This window comes from Elgaria multicarinata, chromosome 9 (genome assembly GCF_023053635.1).
Source record: "Elgaria multicarinata webbii isolate HBS135686 ecotype San Diego chromosome 9, rElgMul1.1.pri, whole genome shotgun sequence".
In the NCBI taxonomy this organism is placed as follows: Eukaryota; Metazoa; Chordata; class Lepidosauria; order Squamata; family Anguidae; genus Elgaria; species Elgaria multicarinata.
The window spans coordinates 85,025,742-85,048,213 of NC_086179.1; the positions used below are offsets into that span (position 1 = coordinate 85,025,742).

General features: G+C 39.5%; 1 protein-coding gene across 5 annotated transcripts in view; it reads right to left on the minus strand.

Annotated features, from left to right (window-relative positions):
- The window catches only part of BMAL2 (basic helix-loop-helix ARNT like 2), a 36,306-nt gene extending 18,845 nt beyond the window's left edge, over window positions 1-17,461 (minus strand). For 2 of the 5 annotated variants that reach the window (XM_063134224.1, XM_063134227.1), the window contains exons 1-5: window positions 17,349-17,461; window positions 10,865-11,012; window positions 8,419-8,457; window positions 6,908-6,946; window positions 3,797-3,954 (exon numbers count right to left, since the gene is read on the minus strand). In XM_063134224.1, the coding sequence (XP_062990294.1) occupies window positions 3,797-3,954; window positions 6,908-6,946; window positions 8,419-8,457; window positions 10,865-11,012; window positions 17,349-17,436 (472 nt within the window). In that variant the 5' untranslated portion in view covers window positions 17,437-17,461. The remainder of the gene's footprint in view (window positions 1-3,796; window positions 3,955-6,907; window positions 6,947-8,418; window positions 8,458-10,864; window positions 11,013-17,348) is intronic. The other 3 variants (XM_063134225.1, XM_063134226.1, XM_063134228.1) reach the window with 3 other exon arrangements.
- Window positions 17,462-22,472: the final 5,011 nt, after the last annotated feature.

The following is a 22,472-nucleotide window of genomic DNA, read 5'->3' on the forward strand; positions in this document are numbered from 1 at the left end:
CTCAGGGAAACCCCAAGGTTTGCTGAAATACAAAACATTTTTTAAAAAAAGGTAAGCAGAAAATAAATAACCCTATGAGGACTGAGCATGGTCAAGAGACATAGAATGCTGACTTTCATTTGGAAAATAAATGGATAACAGAGGAGGGGTAATGGTATGGAAGAAGGCATAGCTTACTGATTGACATACTGAACAGAGGTACCACATTCCTCTTTTTCTCCCTATTTATTACATTTTGTCTTGCCTAATAGCCAAATCTCTCTGGACAGTTCACAAAAATTAAAGCCACAAGTACAACGTAAAGACGATGTAAAATATAAAAGCTTAAAACTACAGTACAACAGTTCAACCAGAATCAAACCTATCAGCAATGCAGAGATTTAAAATACAGTAACAAATGTAAAACAGCAAAGCTAAAAGTTTAGAATGCTAAAATTCCTGGAAAAATAAATAGGTCCTCGCTTGGCGCCAGAAAGAGTACAACACAGATGCCAAGCCAACTTCTTGAGGGAGCCCATTCTACAGCCGGGATGCCACAGCAGAAAGAGTTTCTTCCCGGTAGCCACTAGCCTTACTTCTTTTGTCAGGGGCTAGCACAGAAGAACCGCTGAAGATGATCTTAGGGTCCGGGCAGGTACATATAGGGAAAGACGGTCCTTCAGATAAGCTGGCCACAAGCCACTTAGAACTGAAAGGGGAAATAGTCTTGACTATATGACGGAAGAAATTTCATTTCTGTTCCTATTAAGACACTAAGTCTAAAACTGGTGCCTTCCTGCATTCTTGGACTACATCACAATATTACACCAGAAGTAAACAATATGCAGCCCATGGATTACTTGACCAACCCAGTTTCAACACCCTGCTTAATTTAATATTGCAAGTATGTAAGTGTAAAGTTGCTTCAGTGGATACTGTGTTGACTTTGAACATTAAAAAACCATATTCAGATTCCCACTTCCTAGGTTCCTGATGCATCCGGACATCACTTTAAGCCATGATGGGTTAATAAACTACTTACAGTAATTTATTTTGAAAATAAGCTACTGTTATCCTCCACACTATCAGACAAATAAGCTACTGTGTATAGCTTATTAATCTGAGTCATTCCTCCATCCCCTGTCCTGCTGCAGTCCTTCCACTCCAACAATGGCACTGTTTCACCCGTTGACAACATCGCAGCAGCCTGTTTTAACTTTCCACAATAATCTCAACGAGAGGAGAGAGATTAATTCCAGCAGCATCCCGACAAGGGGGTGGGGGCTCGAAAGCACTGATATTATGCAGGTTTGGGACAAAACTTCATACACAGCCTCCACTAGTCATAGGTTATCATGATGTCCAAACCCAGTCCTTATGTGATACTATTTCTCAGTCTAAGCAACTCTATGATGTATTACAAGGAACAAAGAAATAAGAGCTGTAAAGCACAATGCACAGTGAGATTCCTATCATCATTGTTTGTAAAAAGTAGTGTGGTAGGTCATGCTGAACTTCTGCTAAGCAAAAGCATATCAGAAAAATGTGGACACTAGGTGGTATCCTGTTACAAGTTCCACATGAACACAATTTAACTGAAGTATAAAATGTCTCTAATTCCTTATTTATGTGAATGGAGAAAATATTTACAAAACCCTAGGAATCAGTGAGAAAAGCCAGATATAAATCAAAATACCAATTACAGGTGTTCAAACATATGAGAATGAAAAGAACACAAATCTGTACACCCTGTGAGGATGTTTTATGTACTCTCTAAATTAATTATGAACTGTGTATTTGCCATAACACTTTCCTCAATGGAAGGAGGATGAAATGGGGAGAAAGGGAAAGATTCTTACAGGAAAAATAGTAATAGAAGTAAGGGATATAAGCACAGATGGCGTTAAGTGTTGAAGATTAGGGTTAATTAACCACACAAAGTTCTTCAAAAAGCATAATTTATACCAATGTTTTTATCTTGCTTCTCAGTTTCAAAGCAGCTAACAGCATTTTTAAATTACATATTAAAATCACAAAAACAACAAACTATAAAGACAGATTCGATCAGCAGCAAGTGGTAAAGCAAGCGATAAAGTGTAACAGCATAGGTATGAGCAAGGGGTGTGCCGGGTGTGCCCAGGCACACCCTAATGTCTCAAGTAATAAGCATCTCCTCAATCCTCCCCTCACCTGCAATGGCCCTCCCACAGGCAGACAAGCTGAATGAGTAGTAGGGCATCAGTGTCTACAGTGCTTAACAAAAAAATGAATTTTAAAAATGTCCTTTATGATTGAGTATTCAATAAATGTTAACCTTTAAAAAAAAATTCCCTGGGTGCACACCCTAACGAAATGTGCTGTGCACGCCTATGTGTAATAGTACACATTTGGGACAGCAGATTTTAAAAAAACATTTTAATGACCCTGTTCAGACAACACATTAAGCCATGGTGGTTAAACATTTTGAGCGAAACGTTATGGATTAGTTGTGTGAACCATGTTGTGTGAACCATGACTTAGTGTGTCATGTTAACCATTCCTAACCATGGTGGCTACATAACAACGGTTTAAACATGGACTGTAATCATTTGCTGCAAACGGGTTAGCAGCCTAACTATGGCTTAGAATGTTGACTGAACAGGCCCAATGATTTTAAAGAAAATTGTGAAATACATATAATGAGTGATTGGAAAGTCAAATGCAAGGATACCTGGCAAATGATTTGTGAATAAAAAACACTCATGAACCCAAGCCGGTCAATGTAATAATTAACAAGTCCCCACAATTACTATAAATTAACACTATAGGAACATAGGAAGCTGCCTTATACCAGATCAGACTATTTTTCATGTAGCCTAATATTGACTTTTTAGACTGGTAACAGCAATCCAAGGTCTCAGGCAGAACATGTCCCTTTCCCCCGCCCCCATTCCATCTCCTGAAAAACTACCTCCTGCTGCCCCATGAGGCCTAAATAGGGCTTCAAGAGTCCTATACCAAGAACATTCCTGTTACAGGCTGGGGATACCATTTTATTTTATGTCCTGATTGTATATATTGATTTTGAATGTGCCATGATAGAGAAAGTGCTGAGTAATACAACTAAGAATCAAGAGCCTGAATTTGCTTTTTTCTTCTTCCTCCTCCCTCCCAATCCCCTTCCATCTTGAGTCATGTTTTTTAGATTGTAAGCCTGTGGCCAGGAACTGTCTTAAGAAATATTTTTGTAAGCTGCCTTGAGAGCCTTTTTGGCTAAAGGGCGGGATAAAAGTACTATAATAAATAAATAAATAAATAAATAAATAAATAAATCTGCAGATAAGAGTTTCAATAAGTTAGCAAATCCTATGGATACGAATGCTTGCTTATCACTAAAGAAATAGTCATACTCTCAGTAAAGCCTTTACATGTGGAGTCCTAAAATGATATACTTGACTAATAGCACCATAGAGAAAAGACGGTTCAGAGCATCTTGACGTTTGTTTGCTAGGAATGAACAGCTCCCTGTGCTTTTCTTAAAACAGCCAAATGCAGTGCTACTAAACGTTCTTCAAAATATAACATCACAATATAACATAACATGCAGCTTCCTCAATATATTAAAAGTAAGGACTGCTTTGTTAATGTAACATTAGAATTTGTCATAACATTTCACTTGCCTGTTAGAGAGAAAACCTGTTGAAATAGCACTGCGATCAACATTAGTAGGGCACCCGATCTGCTACATAGGATGCAGCAGTATTTACATTTCAGCTGAATGACAATGTCTTAAATTCCTACTAAAAGCATTCATTCACATCAATAATTTTTTACTCACCTTTCATTGACTTTAAGTGCTGCACAGCCATTCTTAATACTGTAAGTTTATCCAGTTTACGTGCTACAGGGTTGCACTGAGGTATCATTGCAGATAATTCTTCTATCAGGTTATTCATTTTGTCTCTTCTTCGTTTCTCTGTTTGGCTATGAGCCTCCCTAGGAAAAATGCAAAATCCTTATCTTTCCATTAGATGTACCTCTCTGCTATACCATCATTTTCTGAAATGTATTGTATTGACTTTCACCTAAGAAATACAGCTGAAAAACTTTAGCTTTTTAAAATCTTTGTAAAACATGTAATTATTAGTCAAACATTGATATGAAACAATGGAAAACTATGCCAACCTAAAACTCAAAAATTCTGATACGGATCACACAACAGCAACTTTTTCAATAATTGCAAATAAGACGAGCTTTAAAAAAACTTTCTGTAAATGTATTTTACATGTTGTACTATCTAATTTATTCCTTCTAAAGAACTTCAACTTTAGTTGTGCTTATCTTTACTTGAAGTCTTTGTACATGATTTCCCTGGTGCATGACTACACTGTAATTACAAAATTGCAAAGCAAAAAAGTCCCATCTATAGTTCTACAATTGAACACAAAGGAACCTACCGTATAACAAGTCAACTTTAAAACACTGCTATTTATGGACCTACATTTTCAATCATATTATTCCTATTCTAATATATAACAATTTGTTTCCAATCTTCAAGAAAATAAATAATAGCTTTCTCATGTATTGATTCTTTCCCCAACATGAAGCACCACACTGCCCATAGAAGCCTCCCATGGTGCCTCTGAAGCTCTCTGCTTTCTGTTCCTTCGGAGCTGGTTTTGTTTACTATTACTTTGGCTGGTGCTACTCAGTACCCAGTCACCAGTAAAAATCAAAAGGAACCCCTTGCCATGCATTGGATACTGGAGGAAAAAAAGGTTGAGAGAATTGAGTGCTAGACCCAATGTGCTTGTGGCCCCCACACACTGCTTTTTCATGGGGTGTAGATAACATTGGGATTTTTTCACTGCGCAGTCTAGACACCCCAAAATAAGCTTTTATTTGATGGTGGTTTGGGGGGGGGGGGGTCGGGGTCCTGTATAAAAATCATGCAAATTGAAAAGGTTCTGACTTTTATGCAAGCTCATGGAAAAGTGAAGTGTGTGCTCTCTCTCTCTCTTGTTGTGTGGGTAGAGGAGAGCAATGAGGGAGCAGTGCCCATGGTACTCTCTCAAAAATTCAAAATGTGCCCATAAAAGAATTGGGAATTTCTGATTTATTGTGCAGGTTTTAATAACATCAGTTAATGCACACCTTATAGTCCAGATTTCCTTAAACGAATCATCTACTACTGAATTTTAATCACTTTTCCATTTTATTTTAATTTTACATGTAGCATTCTTGCCCTTGCTACCAAGTTACTTATCACTGTTCTATGATCTTTTTTGACATAGTTATTTAAATCATTCAATAATAAAACCTTTGCAGTGAATTCTAAGACATTTTCTGTGATTTCTTTAATAATCTCGAAACCAGCTTTCCCCAGCCTAGCACCTTCCAGATGTTTTAGACTTCAACTCCATCAGCACCAGCCATCATGGCCAATGCTCAAGGATGCTACTTGTAGTAAGAACATCTAAAGGGCCCCAAGTTAATGAAGGCTACTCTAAACCCCCTAATATTCTTCTTGTTTCCCTTTAAACTGTCACTAGATATAAAAAAATGTTAAATTCATAGCATGGACATTCCAATAGGTACTGGAAGTGATGTTGCATATTCTCTTAATTTTTACTGGTGTTTTATGACATTGCATAATGATTTTATAGACGTTACCTTTATTTGCTATATTTGTGAAAAATATTTGATCAATCATGCCAATGTAGGCATATCAAATAACATTTTGATTTCCTACTGTGACAGTTTATGGGGATTCAGGTTGAATACCCAGTGGCAAGACATGAGATTCCGGGGGATGGACGACCTCAATTAAACTTATCAAGCTACAGCCACAAGCTCAACAAATAAACTTAATTACCTAGAAACATGCAACATTTTTTTAAATTATTATTAAAGTTGGTCCATCAAATGTCACTGATCATTAAGTGTACAGAATGATCTTAAGGAGATTTTATCAAAAGTGATCAAAGGAGCATACGCCCTAATAAGTGTGCTTCAAACTGCAGCCTAATTTTGTAAGCACAACCATTAACTGCAACATAACCGGCAGATCTATAAGTCCTCTTGATAAAAGTACCACAGAAGGAAGTCTTGACATGCACAAGTATCATCTGAAGTCTTTCTTATGGTCTCTCAGCAACTAAACACTATTCAGATTTCTTCTTCACCATTACTGCCCAAAGTATCACAACTAGGTTACTGTCTGTACATTTAAAATGCATACAGTAATATTTGAGAGAATTGTATATTAGACAATTTGTGAATCTACAGGAGCTTTGATTACAAGACAACAATTATCTTAAGATGCTTGCTGAGATGGGAACTGACGCTGTACTATCATGTTATTTAATGCTGTTATGTTTTGTGACAGATGAATTAGCAAGTGCTGATTACAGTAAGCTACAATCTATTTCCTATTTATTAAAATAAACTTAAGAACATCCTTCAAAGCTAAAATAAAAATAAAATATCTATAAGATATGGATTGTCCAATCCAACTTGAGCTCCCACTTTCAGGAACTAAGCATACTCTATGGAACTTAACTTGTGTGAAGAAATCTATAGGCTGAGCTGTAAAGGTGCTAGAAATGATTGGTGTAGGGTGTAAAAATCTGTTCCTACACAATGCTACAATAGCAATAAATGCTATGAGATACTGAGCACCATACTAATATTCTGTGAACAATGAGCACAATCCAGCCAAAGTTCAATACTTTTAAGCCTAATTTTAGAAAAAGACAGATAAAAACATGTTTAATGCTGCAACTGAAATCAATGGCACTTAAAATGTACTTAACTCTGCTTGGATCATGCCCTATGGCATTATGCTCATGTTGCAGGCAGATACGCAGACACAAATCCTCATGATGCCTAAGATTAATTTCACATGTACTTCTTTTCCAGAAAACTGTATTTTTCTAACTTGCAGTACCTGAAATATTTAATTTTTACATGTTCTTCATCTTCACTCCTAAGGAAAAGAAGCATTAAAATTAAATAAAATGCAAAATGATACTCAAATATTTTAGACACTAAGATATGATACTGCTTAATGGCCTGGTTCATGGTTTTGGTTAGCATTACATGAGCACCAGGGTTCTTTCTCTGGCTTTTCAGGAGAGAGACAAGCCAGAGATCCTGGATCACATCTAAGACTAAGAAAACCACAGATATGGTTTGTTTAGCCACTCCTGTTGATAATGGGAGCAAATAGCTAGCGTGATGCAGCATGCTCCCTCGTTCACAATGCTCCCTCGTTCCCAATAACACAGAACTAATTTTTTATTATTATTGTTGCATGTGAGCCAGCCCAGTACTGCACAAGTATCCCTGAATATCAGTATTATTTAATAATTATTCCTCAAATAAAGCTACTAAAGCAAGTGAGATAGTTTCAAAATAAAGGGCCTACTATAGATTTTCTTTTTTAAAAAAAACTTATTCAGCTGTAAAGCATGGTGCGGGAAATCATATCATTATTCAAGTTATTCCTCTACTATAATATAGAATTATGTATTAGTACTTATTAGAAAAAGTACAAGGTGAACAGGACACAACACAACGCAATGTACTTTTTTATTATCAACAGGATACAAAGAGATCTCTGAGATTAATAAATATACATGAGGAAAAATATTGATATGCAAGAATTTCTAGGGGGAAGTGATTATTCAATGGATAAAAACAGATGCCTATTTCATAAGAAAAAATAAATAAATTGGATTTTTTTAAAAGTTTCAATTATAGTTAGAGTATTTATTTATTTATTACAATAACCTGAACTTGGTACATAATGAAAACAAACTTCAATATGAACATGTTAAAGCCTACACTTCATAGTCTTAAATTAAATTCATGACCCTCGTACCAGACAATTGGCCACATTCAAACCATAGTTTAGGTGATGAAAACAAGTCTTGAGCTCATGCAACCTCCTTTTACTTCTTTGGCACAGCACAGGAGGAGTTTGGAAGTTTTCGCTTCCATTTTGCTTAACCACAGCTTGTTGTGTCATCTGAACCAACAAGTTATGGAGAATGTTAACTATAGTTTGTTTGAAATAAGCCAGCTGAAATTCAAGGAGGAGATACCATCCTATCTCTTGCCAGGATCATCCAAATTATGTGGATTATGACTCCACATAATGATCTTGTACTATTTTATGCCATCTGAGTACCTGAGCTCTGTAATATATTCAGTTCTCAATAACTCCACTAGCCAAACAAGGATATATACTTTTGATTTAACAGAGAAACACCATTTTACCCTAAAAACCACAAGACCTTTCTTGAAAGTTCTAGACGTTTGATCCTTCAAGTAAGTGATCTTCCTTGGTGTCTTGCATGTGTACAAACACAACCAACTAAACAGATACACATTTAATCCCCCCTTCTAAAAATGGTACTCAAATCTATTGATTTGAGGTTTTGTAAAGTATTATACCTGCTCTGGAGATCATCAACATCAATGTCACATGCATACCTAGAGAAAAAGAATTTAAACTAATCAGAAGACATCAAGATCAAGAACGAAAAGTCAGTATAATGGAAAATAAATCTTACTGATTTTATCCTACTATTCCTATAGAAGAAACTAAAACATGAAAACCCAAAGGAATGTCAGAAAAAAAATAACATCCATTTTCTTTATACTGAACAACAATTACAGAATTTATTAGCAAATGGTGGCATTCTAGTGATGCAATTCCAAGACCCTTAATTTTTTTGCCACTATCATGGTGAAGGAGATGCTGCGGATTTTGCTGCAAAAGCCTGGACTAATTGATCAAACACATGCTCTATCCTGCAGTCACCATTAGGGCCTTGATCATATCAGAATATCTTAAATGCCCATTTTCATTATTTTAATGTAGGCAAAATGATACTAGAGACCTTCTTCCTGACCCTTCTATAATGATGAAGTTGTATAAACTCTAACTAAAGCAAAAATTTACACCAAATTATACCTCTCTCTCATCAGAATAAGAACATATACTCTCAGACAAAAGGAAAATGCCACAACTAATTCTCCCTTATCAGGTATGTCAGACATATAACTTTTGTTTTAATTGCCTTTAATCAGCTTGCAGTTTAAAACAACTTGTAACCTGCCACAAATTCTTGTAATAGTTCAGCAAAAAGCCTAAATCCTTTAACTCGTCCAACAGTCAAAATAGCCAGCAATAACTTAATGTTCAATGTACATTAATTCCAAAGAAGATCTAGATAATATTTAGAAATGTAAAAAATATTAATATTTAAATATGTTTTCTCTGTTCTGCTAATCCTTAGTGAATCCCAAGTAAATATCCCTGACACCAAAAGTCAATATTCAAACAGGAAAGTCTTCAAAAACTTCTAGAAGATGCTTATTCTCTGATGTTTCCAGATAATGGAGCTCTATAACTATAATATAGCCATCACATTCCTGTTCACCCAAATTATGTGGACTTGATATATCAAGAATATAATCAAAGGGGGTTATCATTTTGAAATACTATTAAGATATATTTTATATAAAGTGTTTTGAAAAGCCCAAATGCAAGACAGTGGTTCAGAAATAGAGTGATTCTGTATGGAAAATCCTGGGTTTGGGGACATTATAAAAAAAACCTGCTTCTTCAAGAAAAAACTTAACCTTTGAGATATTTTCCTTTAAATATGCTTTGCCCAGGTGGGGACTCTTGGTGCCAAATCAAATGTTTCTTAGGGTCATGGGGAAGACGTTATTTCCCCAAGCATTGCTTCCTCTTCTGCCCGGAGTGGAAAAAGTAAGCCAAGACCTCATGGTCTATTCAGGGGCTGATTTAATCGTGTCACTTTTCCTGCATACAGCAGGAGATCGCAGCACATTCCATTTTTTGTTTTTTTTTAAAAAAAGTCGGATTAAAGGGGTCTATTTTGTGATGGAAAAACGAGTAGAAGGAGCAGAGGGTGGGCGTTGTCGTCTAAAGGACACGCACACATCCATAAGTGGGCAGTAGCGAGCAATAAAGCGCTCATCTGATGAACCTCTAAACCTCTGGTTTTTAGTTCCCAATTGTATTGTTTCTAGCCTTCCTGTCATCATAATTATACCGATGAAAAGAATTGAAGAGAGAGGTAAAAGCTTGACAAAGCAAAAATGATGAAAGATTGCCTGAGCAGAAGATGCAAAAGTATATTGAGCAAGGGAAATTTGAAGTTTACAATGAGAAACTAGTTGGAAGAGGTGAAAAACACAAAAAGTGATAAGCTGTTCCAGGCATACAATGTGTTATGAGAGCAAACTTAAAGGTGGAATTAGGAATAAGAAAGAAAGAGGGCAGGTCTGATAGTATTTGATCAGAACTTTCTTGCCATGCATTGACTATGTAGTTCTTGAACGCAAAAAGCAAAAAAAAAGCCCTAAGTGCATCACAAATGCCATGCAGATCAAAGATTATTGTTCCAACCATGTGGAAGTACTTCACCTTCCAAAATAGATACATTGGCCAGGTTCAGTCGATCATGGGGGCCAAGCAGTCACTGTGGCATCTTCCCCTGCTTGCGTGACCACTATTTGCATAATTACTCACAGCACGAGTTGCCATGATGCCTGAACCCAGGGTGATGTCTGGCAGGGGAGGTTGTAGTAGGGATTGTAGAGTGGGTAAGAAGCCACCACATCGCACATCACATCAGGTTTGGACGACAGGACAATCCGTATTACATCACAGGTAATCAGGGAAATGGCAGTCACGTACTCAGTACTCAAGGGGGGAAAGCCACAGTGAATTCTCCCCACTGCCATGATCATCTAAACTCAGCCTTTAGGTGCGTGATAACATGTGCATACAATCCATTAACAAATAAAAGGCTAGCAAGGATCCAATTCTCTTAGAGACACAGACATATACCATCTCACTTACTGGTTATCAGAATCACTTCCTTTGCGTTTTCTTGGAAATTCCACCACAAATGTATTGATTGAACTGGCAGTGGCAGGCTGGGCTACGGGAGTCATAAGGCTTGAGATTGCAGAGGCAACACACTGGGTTCCTTCCATCTGAAGATTATCTGTGAATATGAAAATGGTGCTGAAGGAGGTAGATTCTATTGTATTTATTTTTACTAATCAAAAAGAAAATGTAAATCATACTAAAGTTTGCTGACCTAAATCTCTGGATGACCTTGATACCAAATATATAAATGAACCAGAATCCTACTATACAAACATTAACATGCTTCAGTACTCTGTGCCATGGAATAGTTTTTAGTGTAACTACTACTGTTACAATACAACTTACAATGACCAAAGAGCGAAAAACTGTCTGAAGCATTCTGAGGATTTTCCCTAGAAATGATAATCCACATAATCTTAAACACCTGGCTTTCTCCTATACACAACTTGTACATTTCACAACTCAGTGAGAATTACAATATCTATGTATTTTATTGTTGTAAGCCTACTTTGTGAGGGCTTCTGCCCTGAAAGGCAGCCAAGAAATGTTTTAAATAAAATAAAATAAATATCTATGTGTGTATTTAACTGCATTTCTTTTTATGAGTAGCTAATCCAGCACACATGGCAGTTCTTGCATCAGGTACAAGAGTTCTTGCATCAGGTACATATGTACTATTGAACAATAACCAAGAGAGTTATTGTAAGAATATAGTAATAGCTCCCCTCAAAACAGGTTAAGAAATCCACTTATAAAATAGTGCAACAGACTGTGAATAACTAGATACAATTAATTTCATTGAAATTTACCAACTATACCAGCTTCAGGAGTTTTCTGCCAGTACTTTGCCTGAAGAGTTTAACTTGTCCAACAGTTAATGGAGGAGAAGGCTATCAATGGCTGCTAGCCCTGATGGTTATGTGCTACCTTCAGTATCCGAGGCAGTAAGCTTGTGTGCACCAATTGCTGGTAAACATGTGTGAGAGGGTGCTGTTGCACCATGTCCTGCTTTGTTGGTCCCTGGTCAACAGCCACTGTGTGAAAAGAGTGCTGGAGCAGATGGACCCTCGGTCTGATCCAGCATGGCACTTATGTTCTTATGTTCAATATGACCAATAGTATGTTAATGTTCAAGGGACATTCCAGAAAAGATTCAGATAATATGTAAAAATGAATCAACTTATTAATTTAAATATGATTTCTCTATTCCACTAATGGGCTACTAATTTATGTGCACAACAAGGTTACAGTATGTACGTGTCAACTATTATTTAATAGATTTATATATCGCTGTCCAGATTTATACCACTGTCCAAATTTAATAATATCACAGGCAACCTAATGCCCAGAGAGGTAGGGTGCAGGGGTTTAGTTTGATTTCCTGGCTGCAAGATCGGAGTCAGGAAACCATATTGACAGGGTTGGGAGAGGACTGGGGAGGGGGGGGCTGCCTTACACCTATTCCTATGGCTGTCCCAGCCTCCTTTTCTCCCCTCAAAGGCAAAATCGCGCCTGGATGCAGAGTCGTTGTTTTCCTCCTGTCCTGCATTGGATACTCGACAGCTCCGAGTTTGGACGCTGCCCACTATCTGAATAGGATAGCACACCAAGCAGTTTGCATGAGGTTTACATTTTTAATGGTTCAAATCAGTCCTAACCTTCTAGCCCCCAGTACACCCACAGAAAGCCCTGCAGGTATAGGAGTAACTAGTGGTGATTCCTCTGGCAATAGGCACCAAAACAGGGTGTTCCAGGGCACCATTGGATCTGCTGGATTCAAACCCCTCTTGTTTCCCCAGGATTGAGCCCTTAACTACGCCAGCTTGGTGCAGGGATGGATGAATCAGTCAGTTTCATTTCTCCCACATTCATTTTTTTAAAAAAATCTTCAGCTCCTTTATGAAGAAATTTGTAAACTTTGGCAAGTTCTTATAAAAGCAAATAAATAAACCAAATTAAATTCTCCCCCATCAATAGCCTGGAGCTGTCATTAGGAATGACAAGAGAAATCTGCAACTAATTCAAATGAGCTTGGATTTCTATGAATCCAATCTGAGGATTCCATAGTGGACCGGATTTATCTGAATTGGACCAGTTTTTCACATTTGGGGAGGGTTTGCGCTAATTCTCACTTGCACATTAGTACAAGTAGATCGAAATTCTGGTTTTAAAAAAATCAAATTCTGTAAATAAGCAGATGACAGAACAAAACAATCAACAAAACACAGATGGAACGGATTTAATTAACTCTAGCTGGCATAGATAATTCTCGTCCAGCTTAAGCAAATGAACTGAAATTATAAAACACACACACATACACAAAATGCCAGAGGTCTGAAAGAAAGAAAAAAAGCTCCCCTCCATCTCCCACCCTGGCTGTAGTGAGCCTGCAGGCTTTGCAATTTGCAGTTCATCCATCACTTCATTCCCTCCCCTCTCCCCCAAGCCACTTAAGATTACTCTACCCACAAGCATTAAAATTCAGGAGAACATCTGCCAATTGAATAAAATTCAAGGAATTTTCCAAGCTGATAAAAGTATATGAATATATTTGTATAATCATATGCAAGAGCATTTCAAATCAGCATTTAATGTACCAAGGGAACAGAGTGAGAAGATTGGGGAAGGGAGGATAGTGGGGAAGAGAGGATAGTGGTATTTTTAAAAGATCCCAATTGGAGACATTTCATTCTATTTTAAAGTTTTACAAAAAAGTAACAATATGTTTAGTTATTGCCATTGTTCCTTTAAATTCCATGGGCCAGTAGGAGCAAATCTCAGCAGTAACCAAGCCAACGGCAAGTGAAACCACAGTACAGAAGACGTTAGCATAATTACTCCAGGTAAACAACTTTTTTCATAAGAATAGAAAAACAGCCATGCCAGATCAGACTAAGGGTCCATCTAGTCCAGCACTCTATTCACAAAGTGGCTAACCAGCTACCGACATCAGGAGCACCCTCCCTGCTCATGTTCCACAGCAACTGGTGTACATAGGCATACTCTCCTGATACTGGAGGTAGCATATAGCCATCAGGAATAGTAGCCATTGATTAACTTATCCTTCATGAATTTGTCTTATCCTCTTTTACAGCCAACCACATTGGTGGCTATCACTACATCTTGTAAAACTGAATTCCATAGGTTATAACTATGCACTGTGTGAAGAAGTTATTATTTTTATCTGTACTCAAGCTCCCACCAATCAGCTATGGTACTAGTATTATGAGAGAGGGATGTCTCCCTATCCACATTCTCCATATTCTCCATATCATGAATAACTTTGTACACCTCTATCATTGTACACCCTAACTTGCTATTTTTTCCAAGCTAAACAATGCCAGCTGTTGTAACCTTCCCTCATTGGGGAGTTACTCCAGACCCTTGATCATTTTAATTGCCCTTTTCTGCACATTTTCCAACTCTACAACATCCTTCTTTAGGTGTGATGACAGTATTCCAAGTGTGGTCGCACCATAGGTTTGTATAAGCACTGTATGATTTTGGCAGTTTTATTTTCAGCTCCTTTACTAATTATGTCTAACATGGAATTTGAATTTTTATCAAGCTGTCCACCACAATCCCAAAATCTCTTTTGTGGTCAGTCACTGCAAGTTCAGATCTCATCGGCTCATACCTGAAGCTGGACATTTTTGCCCCAATGTGCATTACTTAAAATGAACCATATCTGCCATTTTTTATGCCCGTTCTCCTAGTTTGGAGAGATCCTTTTGAAGCTTTCCATAATTCCTTTTCGTTTTAACCACCCTGAATAATACGATGTAAACAGCAAACTTGGCCACTTCACTGCTCACTCCTAAACCAGATCAGTTATAAACAAGCTGAAAAGCATTGGTCCCTTCCTGAGTACATTTCTCTGTAAAATAATAATAATAATAATAATAATAATAATAATAATAAAAAATCACATACACCTCTATCGGGGAGTGTATTTATTCCCCCCTCCCACTTTATAGTTTTGGTTTAAAAGTAAATGTTGCTACAATCCTGTGGTCAGTAGCCTATTTCATAGGAGGACCAATGGTGGATTGCAGCCCTACTCTCATTGTGCAAATTAGATTACTAGCAGGTTCTTTGCCACAGCCACCAGTCCTTCTACACTTCTTACCTCTTTTATAGTTTCCCTCCCATTGGTTAAAACGGGAGGGGAATTATGTATGCCATCTACAGGACTGCCATATATTTTTCCAAAGTCCGGGACTGTTTGGGGGGAGGGGGGGAATGGGAAGCCTATGGATTTTTCTCCAACATACCCTGAAATACCTCTTTTTTGCCTCTACTAACATTGGAGGTCTAACATTGGTATAGCAAGGGCTGTGGAAGTCTCTACAGCTGCTGGGGGGAGGATTGTGAGGTCATCTCTCCCCTTTCAAGGATGGATCTCTCTGCCTTCAGAGGGGACAGATTTCAAACATCCTAAGGCTTTTGGGAATACCCTCCCAGGGGCCATAAAACTACAGCCCAAGTTCCTTAATAGTAGATCAAAACTGTGAAGTTATACAATCCAGTTATAAGGTCTGCAAACAGAACACCCATCTGAAAGCAAAATGGGACTAAAAAACAAACAAAATACTTGACCTACTTTTCAAGAGACAGAACTTACATGCACAACTTCTCTAGTACAAAACAAAATAGAAATGACAAGCACTGAATATTCATCGTTCTATCTGAAACTATAACATAAGTAGACATAACCACATCTAAATGAAGATTACAGCAATAGACAACTTAGAAGTGTTAGGGAAGAAGCAGTGGCTTGTAACGTTGTTTGACACAACATCTGGACCACAGACTTAGAGCAAGGGATACTAATATACAAAAATGAAAGATACTTCAAATTATGGATTACTACAACATACCATAAAGCACTGTCTCAGAACATATATAACTGTTAAAAAAGGGGGGCTAAAAGCTATACCTTTACAGGTATACATTTGCTTTTTACTTTACAGTAAAGTAAAAAGCAAATAAAGACTAATTTCTTCCGGCAGGCCTACCCAGATGAATTTTTTTTATTTTTTTTTATTTAAGTATTTTTATGCCGCCATTCAGCCAAAAAAGGCTCTCATGGCGGCTTACAAAAGTATTTCTTGACAGTCCCTGCCCACAGGCTTACAATCTAAAAGACATGACACAAAAGGAAAGGGGATTGGGAGGGAGGAGGAGGAGGGGGGAAAGGAAAGCAAATTCAGGCACTACAATCTTAGTTGGAAATGTTGAAATGTTCTGATGGTTATTTTAATATTGTACTGGTTTTATATGCTCTTTTAATCAGTTTTATGCATTTGATTTATATTGTATTATTGTATTTAACATTGTTCCCTGCCTTGATCCAGAGGGAGAGGTGGGTAATAAATTATATTGTTGTTGTTGTTATATTCTAGACAAAAAAATGGATCAAACAACAGATGTGGTTCTGGTTAGAACAACAAATCAAATCAAGTGGGAAAAGTGTACCTATAACTGTACATTTACTATAAACAAGGAAGAAAAACATTGTTTGCCAACACCTTTATAATGTATCCAAAAACTTCAAGAGAGTACATAAAACTAAATAATGTACAAATCACACTCGAAGCCAAAGGGAGATTATTTAACCTTGTTTGTCAAGTGTAAGATATACTATTGATTAGCAACATCACCTAATGTAATAAAATCTCTAAGCGGTTATACCTATTTGTCCGTGTACAATGTTATCTATGCTATTAATGAAACCGACAATCCGGTATTTTAGTCTGCTGTCAGAAAACTGCAGCTCCACCAGCCCAGGGCAAATTTTTAAGAGGTCCACAGCTGCTCCCAATGTACCACCTCAGGTTCACCTGATCGCCTCTCTCTCTCGCCCACCTCAGCCCTTTATAAGGAAAAAAAAGTAGGAAGAACAAGGAGCGCTGCTGGCAGCAACTCAATTCACCGTGCAACAAACGCCAGCCCAATAGATTAAACACACCCTCGACAGGGCACAAGCGTTTAGAAAACTAGGGCAGGCAAAATAAAGGTCATTATAGCGAAGCGCAGAGAACGAAGAGTTGTGTTGCACACCCACAACACCACGATCCCTCGTACCTATTTATTGTTTGGGATTAAGGTAGGGGAGCCGACGGAGAAAATCCCACGAAGGGTCAGTGCTTATATTGACAGGCTGGCTGTAGGAAGGCGGGCTCCGGGAGGGTGGTGGGAAATCACACCCCACCGAGTTGTCCACATTTAGCTAGCCTCCGGGGAGACACTCATTTATTTTATTTTATTTCATTTTATTGCATTTATTTATATACCACCCCATAGCCGAAGCTCTCTGAGCGGTTTGCAAAACCAGGGGGGGGGGCTGCGTGTGGTGCTTGTGACCCCACTCCCACCCCTCTGACCAAGACTAACTTCTCACAGAAAGGGTTTAGTTGCCGTCCGCTGCACCGCGCTCGTTCCCCCTCACCTGCGCCAGTTACCACCGGGACAGCCGCCCTCAGCCCCTCGTCGGCCTCCTCAGCGCCTGCTGCTGCTGCTGCCGCCGCCTCCGCCATAGCGAGCGCCGGCCGCTAGCCCGCTCCGTCGCGGCGGCAGAGGCAGCAGCGCCCCCCGGCCCCTGCGGCATGGAGGAAGGTGGGCTGCCCTCCTCCTCCTCGGGCGCAGCCGCGCGGCCCCAGGAGACAGGGAAAGCCGCGGGGAGGAGGAGGGCTGCGCATCCAGCCCCACCAGCCACCGCCGCCAAGCGAGCACCTGGCCGGGAGTTGCCTCAGCGGCTGCACCGCCTCCTCTCAGTCGTCATCCGCTTCTCGCGAGAGCCTGGCATCGTAGTAGTAGTAATACACAACAGCGCGGAGGAGGAGAGCGTTGGAGGAGTAGCTTTCTCCACCTCAGCCCACCCGCTAGTAATCAACAAGCGGGTGCTCAAGCACCGTTTCCTCACACTTATTGGGCGCTTCAAAATTCCCCCCTTCCGCTGCCCGCCTACCAACACTTCAAGCCAGCCACGCCTATTGGACTCTCAATGGCCGCCGCTTCAGGCTTCCCCAGTGCCCGCTTTCTCCTTCTGGCCTTCTGACCCGCCGCACTTCCTTCAAGGGTGTCTTAGTGAAGAGGGAGGAGGAGGCGGCTCCCTGTTGTTAGCGCAAACGGAGAGCGCTTCTGCAGTGTCACGGTTTCCTTCTCCATGACACTGCAGGATAAAACACTTTAAAAGTGTTTTGAAAACTGTACATGGAACTGTGTCATGGGCCCCAACAGTGGTAAAAACGGTTATAAACCGTTTTAAAGCAGTAGTATAGATCTTGCCTTAGCCACCAAGCCTGCCGAAATCTCCATCCAATGAAGAGTTAAACGGCCTCAATCCCTTGGATTTCAACGCGTCTGATTCGGGAGGCTAAACCTATTGAGTAGGCTGGCATGCAACCAGGGACGAGCCAAGCTCCACCCCATCCTCACCCACTGACCTAGATACTCTAATTCTCTGCCCTAAGTAAGCGCTCACTGACCCAGATTTTTCTAGTCGGCGCACAGCAAACTGCCCCTAACACACCATGGTGGATCCCCACTGACACCGAGAAAAAGTCGATCAGCTGCGGCTCAACCACGCTAAGATCACCGATCGATCATGCAGAATCACAGCTACAATCTCCATCTGAACTGTGCATAGAAGCTATATGCAAAGTTCTGTGGATAAAGACAGGTGGTGTAGCTGTAAATTTTCCGGTGCAGGTTCTGGTCAGGACAGCCTAACAGCCACGTCCCTAAAGGAATTAATAACCAAATCAGATAGGTGTTCACAAGAATTGGGGAAGGGGCAGGAAAAATAAATATACCTACAATAATATATACACATACAAAATATATAAATAGAATTCTAAACGCATTAAATAAGCATTTTATTATTATTATTATTATTATTATTATTTATTTATATAGCACCATCAATGTACATGGTGCTGTACAGATAACACAGTAAATAGCAAGACCCTACATTACACTAGTTTTTTTTTAAAGTTACTTCATTATTTCCTCTCCTCAAAGTGTTGAAATTGCTCTAAAAATTACTAGTAATCATCCCACAGATTTCAATTTCCCATTCATGACTAAGTCACCCAAAATACTCTGCATTACAACAGGCATAGCTCACAACGGGTTTCCAACCTTTCTGGGGTTTTGAAAGTGTTGTGGATACTTTCGCAAAATGGCTGCCATGGGTTTGCCCATTCATAAGATGGCTGCGATGGTAGGTTTAACCAGTCACAAAACACTCATTTCCCAGAAGGCAAACTGGTGGAACTAAAAGAAAAGAAATTTGCCCAAGAAATGAAGTACAAAACAGGAGGGGTTGTGCTCTAATACACAAAATCACTCTTTTGAACTCAAATAAAAGTAGTGGTGCTGGAGGGCAGTCCTTCACTTTGCAGCATGCCAGCCTCCCAGATAACAAAATTTAAGATTCTTAACAACATAAAAATCAGGAGGAGCAGGGAACCTGGCAGGCACCAAGAGATGTGACTATTGCCATACAAGTGCCCCCGGGCACAGGAGTGTAAACTACGGGGGGGGGGTCGGGTCTCAACCCCCCACAAGGATTTCAGGGGGGATGGAGCAATGCCCCCACCAGGATTTCCCAAAGGGGGCATTACCCAACCAGGTAACATCAGTAAGTTCACAGCCTGGCTGGCAGATTCCTCAGTCAGTCTCAAGTTGTCTGTATTGTTATGTGTTTGGGGGTCAGTCTAAATTACCTCCAAGCAAACCCTGTTTCCTCCTCAGCTGCCCAGGAGATCCCTTTGCAAGACAAAAGCCACTCTCCTTTTCTGTCTGGTTCAGCCTTCCCCAGATTCATTTCCTCCTACCACTTCAGGCATTGTAGGACAAAAGGAGCCCATTTAGGAATGACAGTGTGTGGGGGTGGGGTTACCTTTTAAATATGTCTGAACAATATACACAATATATATAATTTAGTGTTTTACTATGTACAGCACCATGTGCATTGATGGCACTATAATACTAATAATTAATCACATAATGGCACAATCTAGCTATCATTAAAGCTACCATTTAGAAGTAATTTCCAGAGACCTTACTGGGGCTTACTTAATTATAAAAAATCTCCTTAAATTAAAGCAGTATGTCTTGACTAATGAGTCAAAAGCATATTACATGTCAGACATGGTCAGACTAAGCACAGGGCTAGCGTCTTGGGGGTATGTAATATTATTGCACTGATGACAAGAGAAGGCCTGGATGGCCGTGCAGGAGGGGCTTGGAGGCCGCAAATTTTCCGGACGTTTTGTGAATGAATGGGCTTCCCCCCCCCCAGATCCCGGTTTGCCCCCCCCATTTTCCTCACCTGTCCGGGGGAATCCGGACAGTTGGTCACCTTTGTTTACTTACTCAGACCCCAAGATCCATCAACCTGAGCCAGGATGCTTCCGAGTGAGGACATTTGGAGTGTCAGAATTTGTCATCTTGCCTAAAAGAGGTGATTGTAGGAACTCTGGTTTTTTTAAAGAAACAAAAAACGTTCGTGAACCCCATCTACTGGCTAATTTCTGACCAGTCTCCAATATTCCATTCTCGGGCAAGGTGCTGGAGAGATCTGGGGACTATTGAGCTCAAGGGATTTCTGGATGAGGTGGAATATGTAGATTCATTTCAATCTGGCTTCAGTCCTGGTTAGTGGTGTCTGATGCTGGTAATAGACTAGATGAGGGTGAACAAACTGAAGCTTAATCTAGACAAGACAGCAGTGCTCTTGGTCAGTCGAAAGGCATATCAGGGAATAGGGATTCCAAAAGTGCTACAACCCCCCTCCACGAAAACTCAGGCTTGCAGTCTGGGGCTACCCCTGGACTCAGCCCTGAACCTGGATACCAGGTTTTGGTGGTAGACTAGAGTGCATGGACTGTGCTGGGATGAGAAGAAAAAGGGGTCGGGGTGTCTGCTGGACAAACCACTACTAAGGAGGATCCTGATGAAGTTAGTCCAATTTTATTATATATTACACACATATAACTGACATACACACACATGTGTGTGTACATATTATATCAGCCACAATTGTGGCCGATATCATAAAGCTGAATGCAAAAGAAGAGTGCCACCATTATAAAAGGGTAATTGGGGAGGGGGGGCTGGTCATTCTACCATTCATAAAATCAAAAACATTTCACCAAACTTCCTGAGATTTACCTGTGCCAAAAAGAAATGTTGGTTTTACATTACCTGAAAATTTCAGGAAGATAGGTTAAAGACTGAGGAAGATAGAGCAGCTAAAAGACAAAAGAAAAGCAAACCCTCTCTCACTCAGAAGTGTGTATACACACACACAAAGTTTGTGTATCTCTCTCTCTCTCTTCCATTGAGCTCAGGAGTGGGTACATAGGCTTGTTCCATTAAGAGAATGAAGGAATCTGCCTTATCCCATTCCAGACCCTGGCTCCATCCAGCCCTGTTTTGTCAACTCTTGACTGGCAACGCCTTGTTGGGGTTTCAGGTGAGGTTTCCAGTGTGGCCATATTTTGGAAACCAAAAAGGAGGGCAACATGGCTCAAGGAGGAGTGCCCAACTCAACATGCTCAGCCCCCAATTTATTTATTTATTTATTTATTACATTTATATACCGCCCCATAGACGAAGCTCTCTGGGCGGTTTACAAAAGTTTAAAACAGTGAACATTAAAAAGTATACAAAATTTAAAACCATCAAAATATAAAACAACAGTATAAAACAACAGTATCTATTTAAACAACAACAGTTCTGGGGTCCATTAAAAAACAAACAAACTTAGCATATGTTATTAAATGCTGTTAAATGGCGGGCCCATCCTGATGTGACCAGCCCCAAGGAGGCATGGCCTTCATCGCATGTCTGATTCTACAACTCACAATTAAGACAAACCTGTTCTACAAAATATGTTAATGTTAAAATCACTGAAATAAAGTGAGCCGTTCAACGTATCTGAAATTAACATGTATTTTTAGTTGCTGTACAAATTTCTTTGTGGTAGTTCTTTTTGCTGTCCTCATACCAGATCAATGCAAAAGAAAATCTATTTGTGGCGTTACCCAATGTGGAATGTTGGACTGAGTGGGTGTGGCTGGTGATGCTGTGGAAAGGGGGGAGGAGCATATATATGGGGGAGCTGAGTGGTCTGGGGTTCAGTTGGTGATTGGGTTTGGAGGGTAGATGTGTTTAGCTATGTGATTTCTTGTCAGGAGTTGTGTGAGGAGTGAGTGAAAATAAGTTCATAGGGACTAAGGATTGTTATTATTAGATTGGTTACTACCAGTATTCTTAAGAATAGGCAGGATTTGAATAGATTTTGAAAGAACTAAGAACTGTAAACAACAATAAACATTTTCTTTATTTTGCTACCATAAAACCACGTGTCAGTTTGGCTGTGTCTCCTGCTCTATTGGTTCATAAATAAACACATTACATTAAACCTTCAGCCTGCTATATTCACAGAAAAGCCTTTTCCAATCTCCTTACCTTTTCCCTCTGCTATAAGGGAAAGGTTATACTTTTCTTTTTACCCCTTCCTCAAGTATTTAAGTGGTGGTGCTTAGCCTGAGGGAGGTGT